The sequence below is a fragment of the Nomascus leucogenys genome, chromosome 17 (assembly GCF_006542625.1).
Source record: "Nomascus leucogenys isolate Asia chromosome 17, Asia_NLE_v1, whole genome shotgun sequence".
Lineage (NCBI taxonomy): Eukaryota > Metazoa > Chordata > Mammalia > Primates > Hylobatidae > Nomascus > Nomascus leucogenys.
The window spans coordinates 82,934,612-82,951,607 of NC_044397.1; the positions used below are offsets into that span (position 1 = coordinate 82,934,612).

The 16,996-nt window shown below is 43.5% G+C and overlaps 1 protein-coding gene across 1 annotated transcript in view; it reads left to right on the plus strand.

The window, feature by feature from the left end:
* The window catches only part of LOC100589518 (placental protein 13-like), an 81,463-nt gene extending 69,661 nt beyond the window's left edge, over positions 1 to 11,802 (plus strand). The window contains exon 2 of the mRNA XM_004090987.3: positions 11,554 to 11,802. Within this exon, the coding sequence (XP_004091035.1) occupies positions 11,554 to 11,670 (117 nt within the window). The 3' untranslated portion in view covers positions 11,671 to 11,802. The remainder of the gene's footprint in view (positions 1 to 11,553) is intronic.
* The last annotated feature ends 5,194 nt before the right edge of the window (positions 11,803 to 16,996 follow it).

Genomic DNA, 16,996 nt, shown 5'->3' on the forward strand with positions numbered 1-16,996 from the left:
AAGGCAGTCACTGTGTGTTTGTCTAGCAGGGACAGCATGTAGGACCCTGTAGGTTATTCATATACAACAGGCATCATCCAGGGACATGTAGATATGAAATCAAACTCATGTTCTGATCAGAAAGTCATGGGTTCCAAGATTGTCTTTATCCACTCAGAGCAAGAATTGTCTAATTCCCCAAGAAATGATTTCCATGCTGATGAGGGAGCCTATGATCCACCATCAAAATAAAGTGGTGACCAAAACTGTGAGAGGGATGATGTAAGGGGAAAAGTGTACCTAACAAGAACCTGAGACTTTCCAGTGAGAGCGGAGGGAATTTCAGTTCATACAGGAAAGCGACAAGAAAGAGAGGCGTGAAGGTGCCATTTACTGTGCATGACACCACAAGGTATCTGTATGTTAGGTTAAAGGAGGGCAAAACGGGAGGCATACCCATGAGTTAGGTTGGAGTTGAACAGACTGTGGCAAGGAACATGGGAAGAGAGAATGAGGATGATCAAAATGATGCCTTAGATGGGCCCTGAAGACAAAGAGGCTATTTGTTGAGACCCTCTTCAATCTGCATTGCTTGGCTTTAGGTAATATGCTGTTTATCTTTTCCTAAATGGTTCTCTATTTGTGTCATGAAATAGGTGGCAACAGCTCTTGTAGCGGGAAAAGGGTTTTCATTGTGCCATCTTTGTGGGAGCTCTAAGACACTGACAGTAGAAGGTGGAGCCAACTGTGGCAGAGAAACATTTTCAGAGAAGATGAAAATAGGGGTCTTGTTGGTTTCAGCAATGATATGGACCAGTGATGGCTGCCTTTTTTTCCTTTTTTTTTAAATTAGTTTCTTTGTTTTAATTTTTTTCATGTACAAAGAGCTAGCACGGTTTCTTTCATTGAGTGGATGTCTTGCTTATAAATTGAAGGAAGATCACTTATTCTAGCCTAATGAAACCTATATCCTTTAAGTACTTATGGAAACAGAAGCGGCACATATCGAGACGATATTTTCGGATAAGGTCATGCTGGTTTGAGCAGATGCAACAAGAGTGAGAACCCTGGCTGAATTTTTGCAGGTGGCTCTAGTAGAGCTATTGGTGACCCATCTTGCTTTCAGGTTGTTGTTTATTATCTTTTGACCCTCTAAAATAAGTGTGTTCACTGCATTTTCCTATATCTGTTTTAGTCTTGTATGTCTAATTTTTTAGGGCAGATAATGTATTTCTTTAGTGCATATGTTGAAAGTGCACCTGCTAATTTGTAGTCACCTCATGGACACCAGATGCTGACTGGAGGATAAGATGCTAGACTTCAATCTGAGCCTGTTCCTGTAAGTGTGTTGCCTTCAGTGGTTCCTTACAGGATTGGTGTTTTTGATATATGAGAAGCTTGTAAGCCAGTGAAGACTGAGTGGAAATAATTGCCAAGGATGCCCCTTCATGACCACATGTCAAAATAACCACAGCTTATGAAGTCCCCTCCCTTTGATTTGGGCTGTGTGTATGGCTCACTTTGATCAATATAATGTCATAGGAGTGACATTGTCTGCCTTTCAAAGCCAGGTCCTATGATACCTTGCACCTCCTTCCTGAGCCTTTTGGGAGGCTTTCTTTGGTGGAAGCCTATCATCATTCATTCAATCCAAGAACCATGAGACTCTCATGATTTGAGGGAATTCAAGGCATGAATTTGGAGGTGAGGCAGGAAAGGAAATAACCAGCCAGCCCCAGGTGTTCACCCAGCCCTAGTGTTGAGTCAGACATGAGTGAAGCATCCTCTGGAATCACAGCCTAAAATATCCTTCAGAAAACATCAGTCTCACCACATGATCTACCACCCACATGAGTCCAGTTAACTGAGCAAGATCAGAAACAAATGATTGCTCTAAGCCAACATGTGTTGGGAGGTTTGCTGCGCTGCAAAGCCTAGTGAAACAGCAGCAAAGCAAGGTCTGCTCACTGTGTCCATGTGTATGAATTGTGTCCATCCCAACCATAAACTACATATTTTCTGATCTAAAACCATAACCATTTGTTTTTAAATAGGAATCCAAGGATTCTGCCATTTACATTGGAAAAATCTCAGAATTATTTTTAAACATCAACAATTGGGGTTCTTTAAGAGAAATCTTGGGACTCTTGTGATTCTCTAATTATTGCTTGGATTGAAGTTTTCACGTGGGAAATGTGTCTATTTCTAAAGTTTTTGCACGGTAGCCTGTACAGAGCCAGGCACTGTGATTACACAATAAATATCCTGAGAACAATGGAAAAATTAGGAAATTCCACTAGATTGTCCTCAAGTTACAAAATTTCTCCCCAAAGCCTCAAGGTACATCTGTGTGGTTTTAAACAGCTACCTAACATTTCAGTGCAGTGAGTCATTTAAACTTGGGTAACGTATTTGTCTCAGAGTCTCTGATGTCAACAACGTGCTATAGAAAGATGCCGTACATAATGACTTCTAAGACATTCTAAGGACCTTGTCACTCACTCCCGGAGTCACGAGAAGGCTTATCCACTTTGATTTCTGGATGCCTCCCATAAAGTTCCTTGGGCCTTCTTGGGGATGATGACTTCCTCTTTCCCCCTTAAAGCAAGAACCAAAATCTGGGAAGTTTGGTGATGTTTTAATGACCAAGTGCAGGGGAAAGGGTGAGGAGAGACCATGCTGTTAGCAGGCTCTGGGGATCCTGTGGTCACATAGAAAGAGGGATTCCTCAACAGTGAAGGGTGTGGTCATCTCCCTCAATTGCAGACAGACATTGAGGTCAGGGAGACATCTCTCCACACTTGCACCATCTTTGCAGAACATGGTGGAAGTGGATGGGCAAAGATGTAACAGTGTTGGCCATTTATTATTACCTACAAGAAGAAAAATGCATCAGAAGGACAGTATGCCACCAAACAAGCTTTCAGCCTCCTCTCCACTCTGTCCTAGTACCTACAACATCCCCTGAGAAAACTATTAGTTATATAACTGAACCCAAGACACACACTTCTATTTACATATTAACTTTTGTGCCTATTTTATACAGTTGCTTACTTTCTTTCTAATGTTTAATATCATTCTTCCAGCAAGACTCTACCACTCTGTGTCACATGGTCTAAGTTTGCTCAGCCTCCTCTCTAGCTTGGAAAATCCCCATGGCTAGTGACTGTTTCATGAACTTGAATCCTGCATCTTGTACAGGGGTTCACACAGGGTTAACGCTATACCATGTTCACTGAAAGCATATCTTTCAGTTCCATGAACTATGACTGCCATTCACTGCTGATGGCTTAGTTTATCTTTGGAGTTGCCTAGATCTGGGCTGATGGTGGCCAAGAATAAAACTCAAGTGTTGTTGGAGAGGCCCAACCGGACAAGTGTTGCAAAACACAGGCTGTTATTTTGAACAGCTTCTAAGCATGGAAAGAGATCCCTTACTTGAATCTGAATAAAATGTGAATCTTTTGGCCTACCCATTAGAAAGGGCCAGAACATTGGGACATATTCTTTATTACTGAGGCTATAAAGTAACCTTCTAGGTGTCAATTTGTTAAATTTAAAATGCACACATTTTTGAACCAGTTATTTTTTTCTTTATGATTACCTTTCAATATAAGTAAGGGAGGTGGATAATGACAAAAGAAATTACTAGAAGCCTTAATACAGCACCATTTGTGAGAGCAAAATATTGGAAATAACCTCAAGGCCCATCAAAACAGTCAAGTTCAGCAATTTTGGGTAATCCTTCTAATGCAATATTATGCAGTCTTTAAAAACTAAGGAAGCACCGTTAGATGGTATCTTCAAGGTATACTCATTGACAACAAATCAACTCAGTTTTTAAGGTGTAATGTGTAGAGCAATGTATACTAGGATTTTCTTAAAAACAAATGAAATTATAGATCTCTATGCTTCCATAAGCAAAGATTTCCTGTGGAAGGAGAGCAGAGCACTGGTAATGCTCTCAGGAGTAAGATTGGGTCCAGGAGTGAAACAAGGACTTAATTTTTCTTTATATATATAAAAGTATATATACATATATATATATGTATATATACTTATATATACACATATATATGTATATATACATATATATACATATATATATGTATATTTTATTATACTTTAAGTTCTAGGGTACATGTGCACAACGTGCAGGTTTGTTACATATGTATACATGTACCTTGTTGGTGTGCTGCACCCATTAACTTGTCATTTACATTAGGTATATCTCCTAATGCTATCCCTCCCCCCTCCCCCCACCCCACAACAGGCCCCCGTGTGTGATGTTCCCCTTCCTGTGTCCATGTGTTCTCATTGTTAAATTCCCACCTATGAGTGAGAACATGTGGTGTTTGATTTTTTGTCCTTGTGATAGTTTTCTGAGAATGATGGTTTCCAGCTTCATCCATGTCCCTACAAAGGACATGAACTCATCATTTTTTATGGCTGCATAGTATTCTATGGTATATATGTGCCACATTTTCTTAATCCAGTCTATCATTTTTGGACATTTGGCTTGGTTCCAAGTCTTTGCTATTGTGAGTAGTGCCGCAGTAAACATATGTGTGCATGTGTCTTTATAGCAGCATGCTTTATAATCCTTTGGGTATATACCCAGTAACGGGATGGCTGGGTCAAATGGTATTTCTAGTTCTAGATCCCTGGGGAATTGCCACTCTGTCTTCCACAATGGTTGAACTAGTTTACATTCCCACCAACAGTGTAGAAGTGTTCCTATTTCTCCACTTCCTCTCCAGCACCTGTTGCTTCCTGACTTTTTAATGATTGCCATTCTAACTAGTGTGAGATGGTATCTCATTGTGGTTTTGATTTGTATTTCTCTGATGGCCAGTGATGATGAGCATTTTTTCATGTGTTTTTGGCTGCATAAATGTCTTCTTTTGAGAAGTGTCTGTTTATATCCTTTGCCCTCTTGTTGATGGGGTTGTTTGCTTTTTTTCTTGTAAATTTGTTTGAGTTCTTTGTAGATTCTGGACATTAGCCCTTTGTCAGATGAGTAGATTGCAAAATTTTTCTCCCACTCTGTAGGTTGCCTGTTCACTCTGATGGTAGTTTCTTTTGCGGTGCAGAAGCTCTTTAGTTTAATTAGATCCCATTTGTCAATTTTGGCTTTTGTTGCCATTGCTTTTGGTGTTTTAGACATGAAGTCCTTGCCCACGCCTATGTGCTGAATGGTATTGCCTAGGTTTCTTCTAGGGTTTTTATGGTTTTAGGTCTAACATTTAAGTCTTTAATCCATCTTGAATTAATTTTTGTATAAGGTGTAAGGAAGGGATCCAGTTTCAGCTTTCTACATATGACTAACCAGTTTTCCCAGCACCATTTATTAAATAGGGAATCCTTTCCCCATTTATTCTTTTTGTCAGGTTTGTCAAAGATCAGATAGTTATAGATATGTGGCATTATTTCTGAGGGCTCTGTTTTGTTCCATTGGTCTATATCTCTGTTTTGGTACCAGTACCATGCTGTTTTGGTTACTGTAGCCTTGTAGTATAGTTTGAAGTCAGGTAGCGTGATGCCTCCAGTTTTGTTCTTTTGGCTTAGGATTGACTTGGCAATGCAGGCTCTTTTTTGGTTTCATATGAACTTTAAAGTAGTTTTTTCCAATTCTGTGAAGAAAGTCATTGGTAGCTTGATGGGGATGGCATTGAATCTATAAATTACCTTGGGCAGTATGGCCATTTTCATGATACTGATTCTTCCTACCCATGAGCATGGAATGTTCTTCCATTTGTTTGTATCCTCTTTTATTTCATTGAGCAGTGGTTTGTAGTCCTCCTTGAAGAGGTCCTTCACATCCTTTGTAAGTTGGATTCCTAGGTATTTTATTCTCTTTGAAGCAATTGTGAATGGGAGTTCACTCATGATTTGGCTCTCTGTCTGTTATTGGTGTATAAGAATGCTTGTGATTTTTGCACATTGATTTTGTATCCTGAGACTTTGCTGAAGTTGCTTATCAGCTTAAGGAGATTTTGGGCTGAGACGATGGGGTTTTCTAGATATACAATCATGTCATCTGCAAACAGGGACAACTTGACTTCCTCTTTTCCTAATTGAATGCCCTTTACTGCCTTCTCCTGCCTGATTGCCCTGGCCGGCACTTCCAACACTATGCTGAATAGGAGTGGTGAGAGAGGGCATCCCTGTCTTATACCAGTTTTCAAAGGGAATGCTTCCAGTTTTTGTCCATTCAGTATGATATTGGCTGTGGGTTTGTCATAGATAGCTCTTATTATTTTGAGATACGTCCCATCAATACCTAATTTATTGAGAGTTTTTAGCATGAAGGGGTGTTGAATTTTGTCAAAGGCCTTTTCTGCATCTATTGAGATAATCATGTGGTTTTTGTCTTTGGTTCTGTTTATATGCTGGTTTAAGTTTATTGATTTTCATATGTTGAAGCAGCCTTGCATCCCAGGGATGAAGCCCACTTGATCATGGTGATAAGCTTTTTGATGTGCTGTGGATTCGGTTTGCCAGTATTTTATTGAGGATTTTTGCATCAATGTTCATCAAGGATATTGGTCTAAAATTCTCTTTTTTTGTTGTGTCTCTGCCAGGCTTTGGTATCAGGATGATGCTGGCCTCATAAAATGAGTTAGGGAGGATTCCCTCTTTTTCTATTGATTGGAATAGTTTCAGAAGGAATGGCACCAGCTCCTCCTCGTACCTCTGGTAGAATTCGGCTGTGAATCCATCTGCTCCTGGACTTTTTTTGGTTGGTAAGCCTCAATTTCAGATTATTAAGCCTCAATTTCAGAGCCTGTTATTGGTCTATTCAGAGATTCAACTTCTTCCTTGTTTAGTCTTGGGAGAGTGTATGTGTCGAGGAATTTATCCATTTCTTCTAGATTTTCTAGTTTATTTGCAGAGAGGTGTTTGTAGTATTCCCTGATGGTAGTTTGTATTTCTGTGGGATTGGTGGTGATATCCCCTTTATCATTTTTTATTGCATGTATTTGCTTCTTCTCTCTTTTCTTCTTTATTAGTCTTGTTAGCGGTCTATCAATTTTGTTGATCTTTTCAAAAAACCAGCTCCTGGATTCATTGATTTTTTGAAGGGTGTTTTGTGTCTCTATTTCCTTCAGTTCTGCTCTGATCTTAGTTATTTCTTGCCTTCTGCTAGCTTTTGAATGTGTTTGCTCTTGCTTCTCTAGTTCTTTTAAGTGTGATGTTAGGGTGTCAATTTTAGATCTTTCCTGCTTTCTCTTGTGGGCATTTAGTGCTATAAATTTCCCTCTACACACTGCTTTGAATGTGTCCCAGATATTCTGGTATGTTGTGTCTTTGTTCTCATTGGTTTCAAAGAACATCTTTATTTCTGCCTTCATTTTGTTATGTACCCAGTAGTCATTCAAGAGCAGGTTGTTCAGTTTCCGTGTAGGTGAGCGGTTTTGAGTGAGTTTCTTAATCCTGAGTTCTAGTTTGATTGCACTGTGGTCTGAGAGACAGTTTGTTATAATTTCTGTTCTTTTACATTTGCTGAGGAGTGCTTTACTTCCAACTATGTGGTCAATTTTGGAATAGGTGTGGTGTGGTGCTGAAAAGAATGTATATTCTGTTGATTTGGGGTGGAGAGTTCTGTAGATGTCTATTAGGTCCACTTGGTGCAGAGCTGAGTTCAATTCCTGGGTATCCTTGTTAACTTTCTGTCTCGTTGATCTGTCTAATGTTGACAGTGGGGTGTTAAAGTCTCCCATTATTATTGTGTGGGAGTCTAAGTCTCTTTGTAGGTCACTAAGGACTTGCTTTATGAATCTGGGTGCTCCTGTATTGGGTGCATATATATTTAGCATAGTTAGTTCTTGTTGAATTGATCCCTTTACCATTATGTAATGACCTTCTTTGTCTCTTTTGATCTTTGTTGGTTTAAAGTCTGTTTTATCTGAGACTAGGATTGCAACCCCTGCCTTTTTTTGTTTTCCATTTGCTTGGTAGATCTTCCTCCATCCCTTTATTTTGAGCCTATTATGTCTCCGCACGTGAGATGGGTTTTGTGAATACAGCACACTGATGGGTCTTGACTCTTTATCCAATTTGCCAGTCTGTGTCTTTTAATTGGAGCATTTAGCCCATTTACATTTAAGGTTAGTATTGTTATGTGTGAATTTGATCCTGTCATTATGACGTTAGCTGGTTATTTTGCTCCTTAGTTGATGCAGTTTTTTCCTAGCCTTGATGGTCTTTACAATTTGGCATGTTTTTGCAGTGGCTGGTACGGGTTGTTCCTTTCCATGTTTAGTGCTTCCTTCAGGAGCTCTTTTAGGGCAGCCCTGGTGGTGACAAAATCTCTCAGCATTTGCTTGTCTGTAAAGGATTTTATTTCTCCTTCACTTATGAAGCTTAGTTTGGCTGGATATGAAATTCTGGGTTGAAAATTTCTTTTCTTTAAGAATGTTGAATATTGACCCCCACTCTCTTCTGGCTTGAAGAGTTTCTGCCGAGAGATCAGCTATTAGTCTGATGGGCTTCCCTTTGTGGGTAACCCGACCTTTCTCTCTGGCTGCCCTTAACATTTTTTCCTTCATTTCAACTTTGGTGAATCTGACAATTATGTGTCTTGGAGTTGCTGTTCTCGAGGAGTATCTTTGTGGCATTCTCTGTATTTCCTGAATTTGAATGTTGGCCTGCCTTGCTAGATTGGGGAAGTTCTTGTGGATAATATCCTGCAGAGTATTTTCCAACTTGGTTCCACTCTCCCCGTCACTTTCAGGTACACCAATCAGACGTAGATTTGGTCTTTTCACATAGTCCCATATTTCTTGGAGGCTTTGTTCATTTCTTTTTATTCTTTTTTCTCTAAATTTCTCTTCATGCTTCATTTCATTCATTTCATCTTCCATCGCTGGTACCCTTTCTTCCAGTTGATTGCATCGGTTACTGAGGCTTGTGCATTCGTCACGTAGTTCTTGTGCCGTGGTTTTCAGCTCCATCAGGTCCTTTAAGGACTTCTCTGCATTGATTATTCTAGTTATCCATTCGTCTAATTTTTTTTCAAAGTTTTTAACTTCTTTTTTTTTATTAATTTTTTTTTGCACACAAAAACAATAAATATTTTCTAAAAATACATACAAACAAAAAGATGCGTATCAAACATATTAGGAAGGTTACACATGGGAAGTCGGGGAATAGAAATGGGGGGTGGGAGTTAAAATAAGGTAGAGAGGGACTTTATGTGGATCAGTGATAATAACTCAATCCTCTATTTGACAAAGAAGAGGGAGAAGGAAGAGGAAGAAAAAGAAAGTGGGATAAAGGATCAGAAAGGGAGGAAAATAGAAAAAATTAGAGTATGACTCCAGGGTAGACCTGTTTTGTTGTCACTGAATTGGTTGGTTGGTTTGTCTGTTGTATTTTTCATGTTTCGCCAAGTTGGCCAGACTGGTCTCGAACTCCTAGCCCGAAGTGATCAACCCGCCTCGCCCCCCAGAGTGCCGGGACCACAGGTGTGAGCCACCATGTCCAGCCCCCACATTGCTTCTGGCCTCCATGGTAGACCTCCCAGACGGAGCGGCCGGGCAGAGGCGCTCCTCACTTCTTCCCAGACACGGGGCGGCCGGGCAGAGGCGCTCCTCACTTCCCAGACGGAGCGGCCAGGCAGAGACGCTCCTCACTTCTTCCCAGACGATAGGTGGCCGGGCAGAGGCGCCCCTCACTTCCCAGACAATGGGTGGCCGGGCAGAGGCGCTCCTCACTTCCCAGACGATGGGTGGCCGGGCAGAGGTGCTCCTCACTTCCCAGACGGGGCGGCCGGGCAGAGGCGCTCCTCACTTCCCAGACGGGGCGGCCGGGCCGAGGCGCTCCTCACTTCCCAGACGGGGCGGCCGGGCCGAGGCGCTCCTCACTTCCCAGACGGGGCGGCCGGGCAGAGGCGCTCCTCACTTCTTCCCGGACAGGGCGGCCGGGCAGAGGCGCTCCTCACTTCTTCCCGGGCGGGGCGGCCGGGCAGAGGCGCTCCTCACTTCCCAGACGGGGCGGCCGAGCAGAGGCGCTCCTCACTTCTTCCCGGACGGGGCGGCCGGGCAGAGGCGCTCCTCACTTCTTCCCGGACGGGGCGGCCGGGCAGAGGCGCTCCTCACTTCTTCCCGGACGGGGCGGCCGGGCAGAGGCGCTCCTCACCTCCCAGACGATAGGTGGCCGGGCAGAGGCGCTCCTCATTTCACAGATGGGGCAGCCTGGCAGAGGCGCTCCTCACTTCCCTGACGGGGCGGCCGGGCAGAGGCGCTCCTCACTTCCCAGACGGTGGGTGGCCGGGCAGAGGTGCTCCTCACTTCCCAGACGGTGGGTGGCCGGGCAGAGGCGCTCCTCACTTCCCAGACAGGGCGGCCGGGCAGAGGCGCTCCTCACTTCCCAGACGATGGGTGGCCGGGCAGAGGCGCTCCTCACTTCCCAGACGATGGGTGGCCGGGCAGAGGCGCTCCTCACTTCCCAGACAATGGGTGGCCGGGCAGAGGCTCTCCTCACTTCCTAGATGGGGCGGCCGGGCAGAGGCGCTCCTCACTTCCCAGACAGGGCGGCTGGGCAGAGGCGTTCCTCACTTCCCAGACGGGGTGGCCGGGCAGAGGCGCTCCTCACTTCCCAGACGGTGGGTGGCCGGGCAGAGGCGCTCCTCACTTCCCAGACGGTGGGTGGCCGGGCAGAGGCGCTCCTCACTTCCCAGACGGTGGGTGGCCGGGCAGAGGTACCCCTCACCTCTTCCCGGACGGGGCGGCCGGGCAGAGGCGCTCCTCACTTCTTCCCGGACGGGGCGGCCGGGCAGAGGTGCTCCTCACTTCTTCCCGGACGGGGCGCCCGGGCAGAGGCGCTCCTCACTTCCCAGATGGGGCAGCCGGGCAGAGGCGCTCCTCACTTCTTCCCAGACAGGGCGGCTGGGCAGAGGCGCTCCTCACTTCTTCCCAGACGGGGTGGCCGGGCAGAGGCGCTCCTCACTTCCCAGACGGGGCGGCCGGGCAGAGGCGCTCCTCACTTCTTCCCGGACGGGGCGGCCGGGCAGAGGCGCTCCTCACTTCTTCCCGGACGGGGCGGCCGGGCAGAGGCGCTCCTCACTTCCTCCCGGATGGGGTGGCCGGGCAGAGGCGCTCCTCACTTCTTCCTGGACGGGGCGGCCGGGCAGAGGCGCTCCCCACCTCCCAGACGGGGCGGTGGCCGGGCGGGGGCTCGGGAGGCTGAGGCGGGCAGAGCACTCGGCGTCAGGAGCTGGTGAGCAGCGTGGCCAACATGGCGACCGCGCGCCTGCAGCCAAACGAGAAAAAGCAGGCAGCGGTGGCGCGCGGCGGCAGTCCCAGGCCGTCCGTGGTGCGGGCAGCAGCGAGCTGAGTAGATTGCAGCCTGGGCCACAGAGGGAAAGGAAAGAAAGAAAGAGAGAGAGAGAGAGAGGGAGGGAGGGAGGGAGGGAGGGAAGGAAGGCAGGCAGGCAGGCAGGCAGGCAGGCTCACTTGTGTAACTAGGAGTTTTCATGGAGAAGGTTATTTGTAATTGGGCAGAGAGGAGAAAGGGCTGAAAACCTGTTTGGTGGCATACTGTCTTTCTGACGCATTTTTCCTCTTGTAGGTAATGGTAAATGGCCAACACATTTACAACTTTGCCCATCGATTCCCGCCAGCATCTGTGAAGATGCTGCAAGTGTTGAGAGATATCTCCCTGACCAGAGCACTTATCAGCGATTGAGGGAGATGATCAGACTCCTCATTGTTGAGGAATCCCTCTTTCTACCTGACCATGGGATTCCCAGAGCCTGCTAACAGAATAATCCCTCCTCACCCCTTCCCCTACACTTGATCATTAAAACAGCACCAAACCTCACATGATTGGTTCTTGCTTTAAGAGGGGAAAAGAGGAAGGAGGAAGTGGTCATCCCCAAGAGGGTCCAGGACATTCTATGGGAGGCATCAGGAAATCAAAGGGGATGAACCTTCCTGTGACAAAGGGAGTGAGTGACAAGGTCCCTGGAATGTCTGAGAAGACATTAGAAACAACATTCTTCTATAGTACGTAGTTGATGTCAGACAGTCTGAACCAAAATCCTTACCCAATGTCAGATGACTCACCACACTGAAATGTTAGGTAGCTGTTTACAGCCACACAGGTATACCTAGTGGCTTTGGGCAGAACCTGTAACTTGAGGGAAATCATGTGGAATTCCTTAATTATTTTCATTGTTCTCAGGATGCTTATTGTGTAGGCACATTGTGAAGTTTTCAATCTAAGTAGTAGGGAAATATTGGAGCCCAGTGTTTTCCTTAAAGAATCTCAATTATTCTTATTTCCAAATATTCAAAGATTTTTCCATTTTATGTGTGCAGAATTCAGGGGTTTCTCTTTGGAAATAAATGGTCATGGTTTTAGATCAGAGAACATGTAGATTATTATTGGAATAGACACAGTCCATGTACTTGGACACAGTGAGCAGACCCTGCTTTGCTGCTGTTCCAGTGACAAATTGCAGCATAGCAAACCTCCCAACACATATTGACTAAAATCAATCATTGATTTTGATCTCTCCCAGCTTTACAGGTTTATTGAACTCATGTGAGTGGTAGGTCATGTGACGGGAGTCACGTTTACAGATAAATCTTTTAGGCTGTGATTTCAGAGGATGCTTCCCTCCTGTCCAACTCAACACTAGGGCTGGATGAACACCTAGAAACTGGTGGGTTATCTCTTTCACTACCACACCTTTCCATTCCTGCCTTGAATATGTTCAAATCAGGAGAGTCTCATGGTTCTTGGACTTAAAGAATGGTGATTGGCTTTCAGCAAAGAAAGCCTTCCAAAAGCCTCATGGAGACAGTGCACGGCATCATAGGACCTACCTTTGAATGGCAGACAGTGTCACTTCTATGACTTTGCATTGAGCAAGTTGAGTCACACAGAGAGCCCTAATCAAAAGGAGAGGACTCCATAAGCTGTGGTTACTGTGGCTGTAGTCACGAGGAGCCATCTTTGGCAACTAGTTCCACTCAGTCGTAACTGGCTTATATAACTTCCCACATACCAACAACACTAACCCTGTAAGGAATCTCTGAAGACATTACTATAACAGGAAAAGGCTCAGAGTGAAGTGCCGTATCTTCTCTAATCAGGATATGGTGTCTATAAGGTGACTACAAATTGTCACTTGCAATCTCTCTCAACATATGCACAAAAGGCACATAGTATCTGCTTTATACAAATCAAACAAAAAAGACAAAAAGAGATAGGAAAAGGCAATGAACACAACTATTTTAGAGAGGCAAAATGAAATAGACAGCAGTCACTAATCCATATCACTGGTGAAACCAACCAGACACCTATTTTCATTTTCTCTGGGAATGTTTCTCTGTAGCACTTGTCCTCACCCTCCATTCTCAGTTTCTTGGAGTTCTTACCAAAACGGCAGAATGGCAGCCCTTTTCCTACTGTAAGAGCTGTGATTATCTGCTTCATAGCATGTATGGAGAACCACTTAGGAGAAGAGAAACAAAATATTATCTAAAAATCAATGAAGGCAGGATGAAGAGAGTCCTACCAAATAGCCTCTTTGTTTGCAAGGACCATCTCAGGTGTCATTTTAATCATTCTCATTTTCTCTCCCCATGGTCACTGCAACAGTTTCTGCAACTCCACCCTCACTCATGGGTATGCCTCTCTGCTTACCCCTCCTTTAACCTAACATCCAGATACCTTGAGGTGCCAACGCACAGTGAATGGCCCTCTTCATGCCTCTCTTCCTTGTTTCTTTTCAACATGGAATGAAATTCCCTCCCCTCTCACTGGAAACTCTTGTGTTCTGATTAGATACACTGTCCTCCTTACACTTTCCCTGTCACAGTCTTGATCACTTCTCTATTTTGATAATGAATTATAGGCCCTATCACCAGCATGGAATTCATTTTTTGGGGGAATTATGTAATTGGTGCTCTGAGTGGATGAAAACTATCCTGAAACCACTGGCTTCCTGAGCAGAAAACGACTTGGATTTCACATCGACTTGCCGCTTGCCTGGCAGTCATTTTATTTGAATAACCGGCATAATTTTACATGCCGGCCCTGCTAGGCAAACACACAGTGATTGTCCTTTCTTGAATGATATTCACCAGCTCAGTGCACTTCCTAAAGGTTATTCGTTACATTCATCTTTATTCAGCTGCTACTCTGTGCTCATGGTGGTCAGGAATTACATCTCAGATACAAAGAGATTACAGAGAGTCCAGGGTGAATGTTCAACTAATAATTTTTGAATTGCCTCTGAAAATCTACTCATCTTTCCTCCTCCTGCTCAATCAAAATTCATTGTCTTCTCCCAGCAAAAAGGGGATTGCTCAAAAAGCAGAAACTCTTTAATGAACTCTAAAGCTTCCTCATCTCAAAAGTCTTTTGGTCTTTCCAGTTATAACAGAAGCCCCCAAAGAATAAACATACTCTGTGATAATAATGTCCTTGATGCCTAACTCTCTCAGTGTTGCGATTCCTCTGGGATGCCATCCATGATGCTGCTAAACATTGGTATATGTGGGCCTCTATTTGCAAGTGATGGACCAAGAAGATGGAATAAAAAAGAAATTAAAAAAAATTTCCCCGATTTATTTATTTTTACCATTCTTTAATTTTTCTTTTAAGTTCAAGTGTGCATGTGCAGGTTTGTTATATAGGCAAACCCCCTTGTCACAGGTGTTTGTTGTACAGATTATTTCACCACCCAGGTACTGAGCAAAGTACCAATAGTTATTTTTTCTGCTCTTCTCCCTCTTCTCACCCTCCACTCTCAAATAGGCCCCAGTGTTTGTCATTTATTTCTTTGTGTTTATGAGTTCTCATCGTTTAGCTTCCACTTATAAGTGAGAACATGAAGTATTTTTCTTCTGGTCCTGCATTAATTTGCTAATGATAATGGCCTCTGGCTCCATCTATGTTCCCTCAAAAGACATGACCTTGTTCTTTTTTATGGCTGCATAATATTCCATGATGTATATGTAACACATTTTCTGTATTCAATCTGTAATTGATGGACATTTATGTTGATTCCATGTCTTTGGTATTATGGTTTTAATTTGCATTTCCCTGATGATTAGTGATGTTGAACAGTTTTTTCGTATGTTTATTGGCAGTTTTTACATATTTTTTGTCTTTGTACTGAAATTTTATTTTATTTTTATGTTTTTTTAACTCATTAATTTAGTTCATTTTTTCCCATAAGTTATTGTGATACAGATTGTATTTGGTTACATGAGTAAGTCCTTTATTTGTGATTTGTGAGATTTTGGTGCACCCATCACTCAAACTGCATCATATTTGTGGTCTTTTATCCCTCATCCCCCTCCCACTCTTCCCCCTAAGTCCCCAAAGCCCGTCATATTATTTTTATGCCTTTGTGTCCTCATGGGTTAGCTCCCACATATCATTGAGAACATATGATGTTTGTTTTCCATTCCTGAGTTTCTTCACTTAAAATAATAGTCTCCAATCTCATCCAGGTTACTGAAATGCTGATAATTCATTTCTTTTTGTGGTTGCATAGTATTCCATTGTGTGTGTATGTATGTATATATACATACATACATACACACACACACAATGGATATACATATATATATATGTTTTTTTAAATCCATTCTTTGATTGATGGACATTTGTGTTGGCTCCACAATTTTGCTATTGTGAATTGTGCCACTAGAAACATGCATGTACAAGTATTCTTTTCAAATATTAACTTCTTGTCCTCTGGGTAGATACCCAGTAGTGGGATTGCTGGATCAAATTGTAGTTTTATTTTTAGTTCTTTTAAAAATCTCCACACTGTTTTCCATAGCAGTCATACTAGTTTACATTCCCAACAGCAGTATAGAAGTGTTTCCTGATCACCTCATCCATGCCGAAATCTTTATTTATTTATTATTTTTTATTATGGCCATTCTTGCAGGAATGAGGTGGTATTGCATTATTGTTTCGATTTGCATTTCCCTAATAATTAGTGATGTGGAGCATGTTTTCATGTGTTTGTTGGCCATTTAGATATCTTCTTTTGAGAATTGAGAGTGGGTGAGAAGGGAAGGACCAGGTGTGGGCTCCCCTCCTGTAACGGATTCCCATGGTGCAAGAGGTTCGAGATCAAAGGGCAAATTCTGAGGACTGCTCCCCCTACACTACCACAGTCAAGGTTTCATATTTTTTAAGAAATTGGGGGCCTGTAGGTAAGAGCAAGGGTTCTGGAGCCAAGCTGCCTGGATTCCAGTTCTGATTCTGCCTCTTACTTGCAGTGCAATCTCAGATCCATAACTTGAAGTCTCCCCACCTACGTTTCTCCAGAACAAGGAGGAGTATAAGGAGTTCCTACTTTGTAGGGTTTTCCCAGTAGCAGAGGAGTTAATATGTGTGAAACCTTTGCCCTAATCCCTGGTATGTACAGGGCCGGTTAGGGGTTACACCACAGAATGGGGACCGTCCTTGTGGGACACTAACCTGCGTTCATTTTCAACTCTGAAGTGCTGAAAACAAGACCTGAGGATGTAAAAACAGAGAAATTCACCCAGTGAGAATGCTTTTATAAAAATGGGGAAATAATAAAAGAACAGAGAACCCTTGTGTGTTGAATGAATATGCAAATTACAATTTTTTTAATGTTGTTGTCTGGTTTGCTTTTCTTTTTTTCTTTCTTTTTGTGGATACAGGGCCTTACTCTGTCACCCAGGCTGGAGTGCAGTGGCATGATCAGAGCTCACTGCAGCCTCAAACTCCTGGACTCAGGTGATCTTCTTACCTCAATCTCCTGAGTAGCTACAAATAAAAATGCACACAAACAGGTTTGGCTAGCTTTTAATTTTTTGGTACATACAAGGTCCCACTACTTTATGCAGGCTGGTATGGAACTCCTGACCCCATACGATCCTCCCACCTCGGCCTCCCAAAGTGCTCGGATTACAGCTATGAGCCACAGTCTCTGGCAAGTTGTTGAGTAGTATCCACTGTAAGCTCTTCCTGAGCTAAAGCTAAACTGGTTATTTCTCTGTTTTGGATG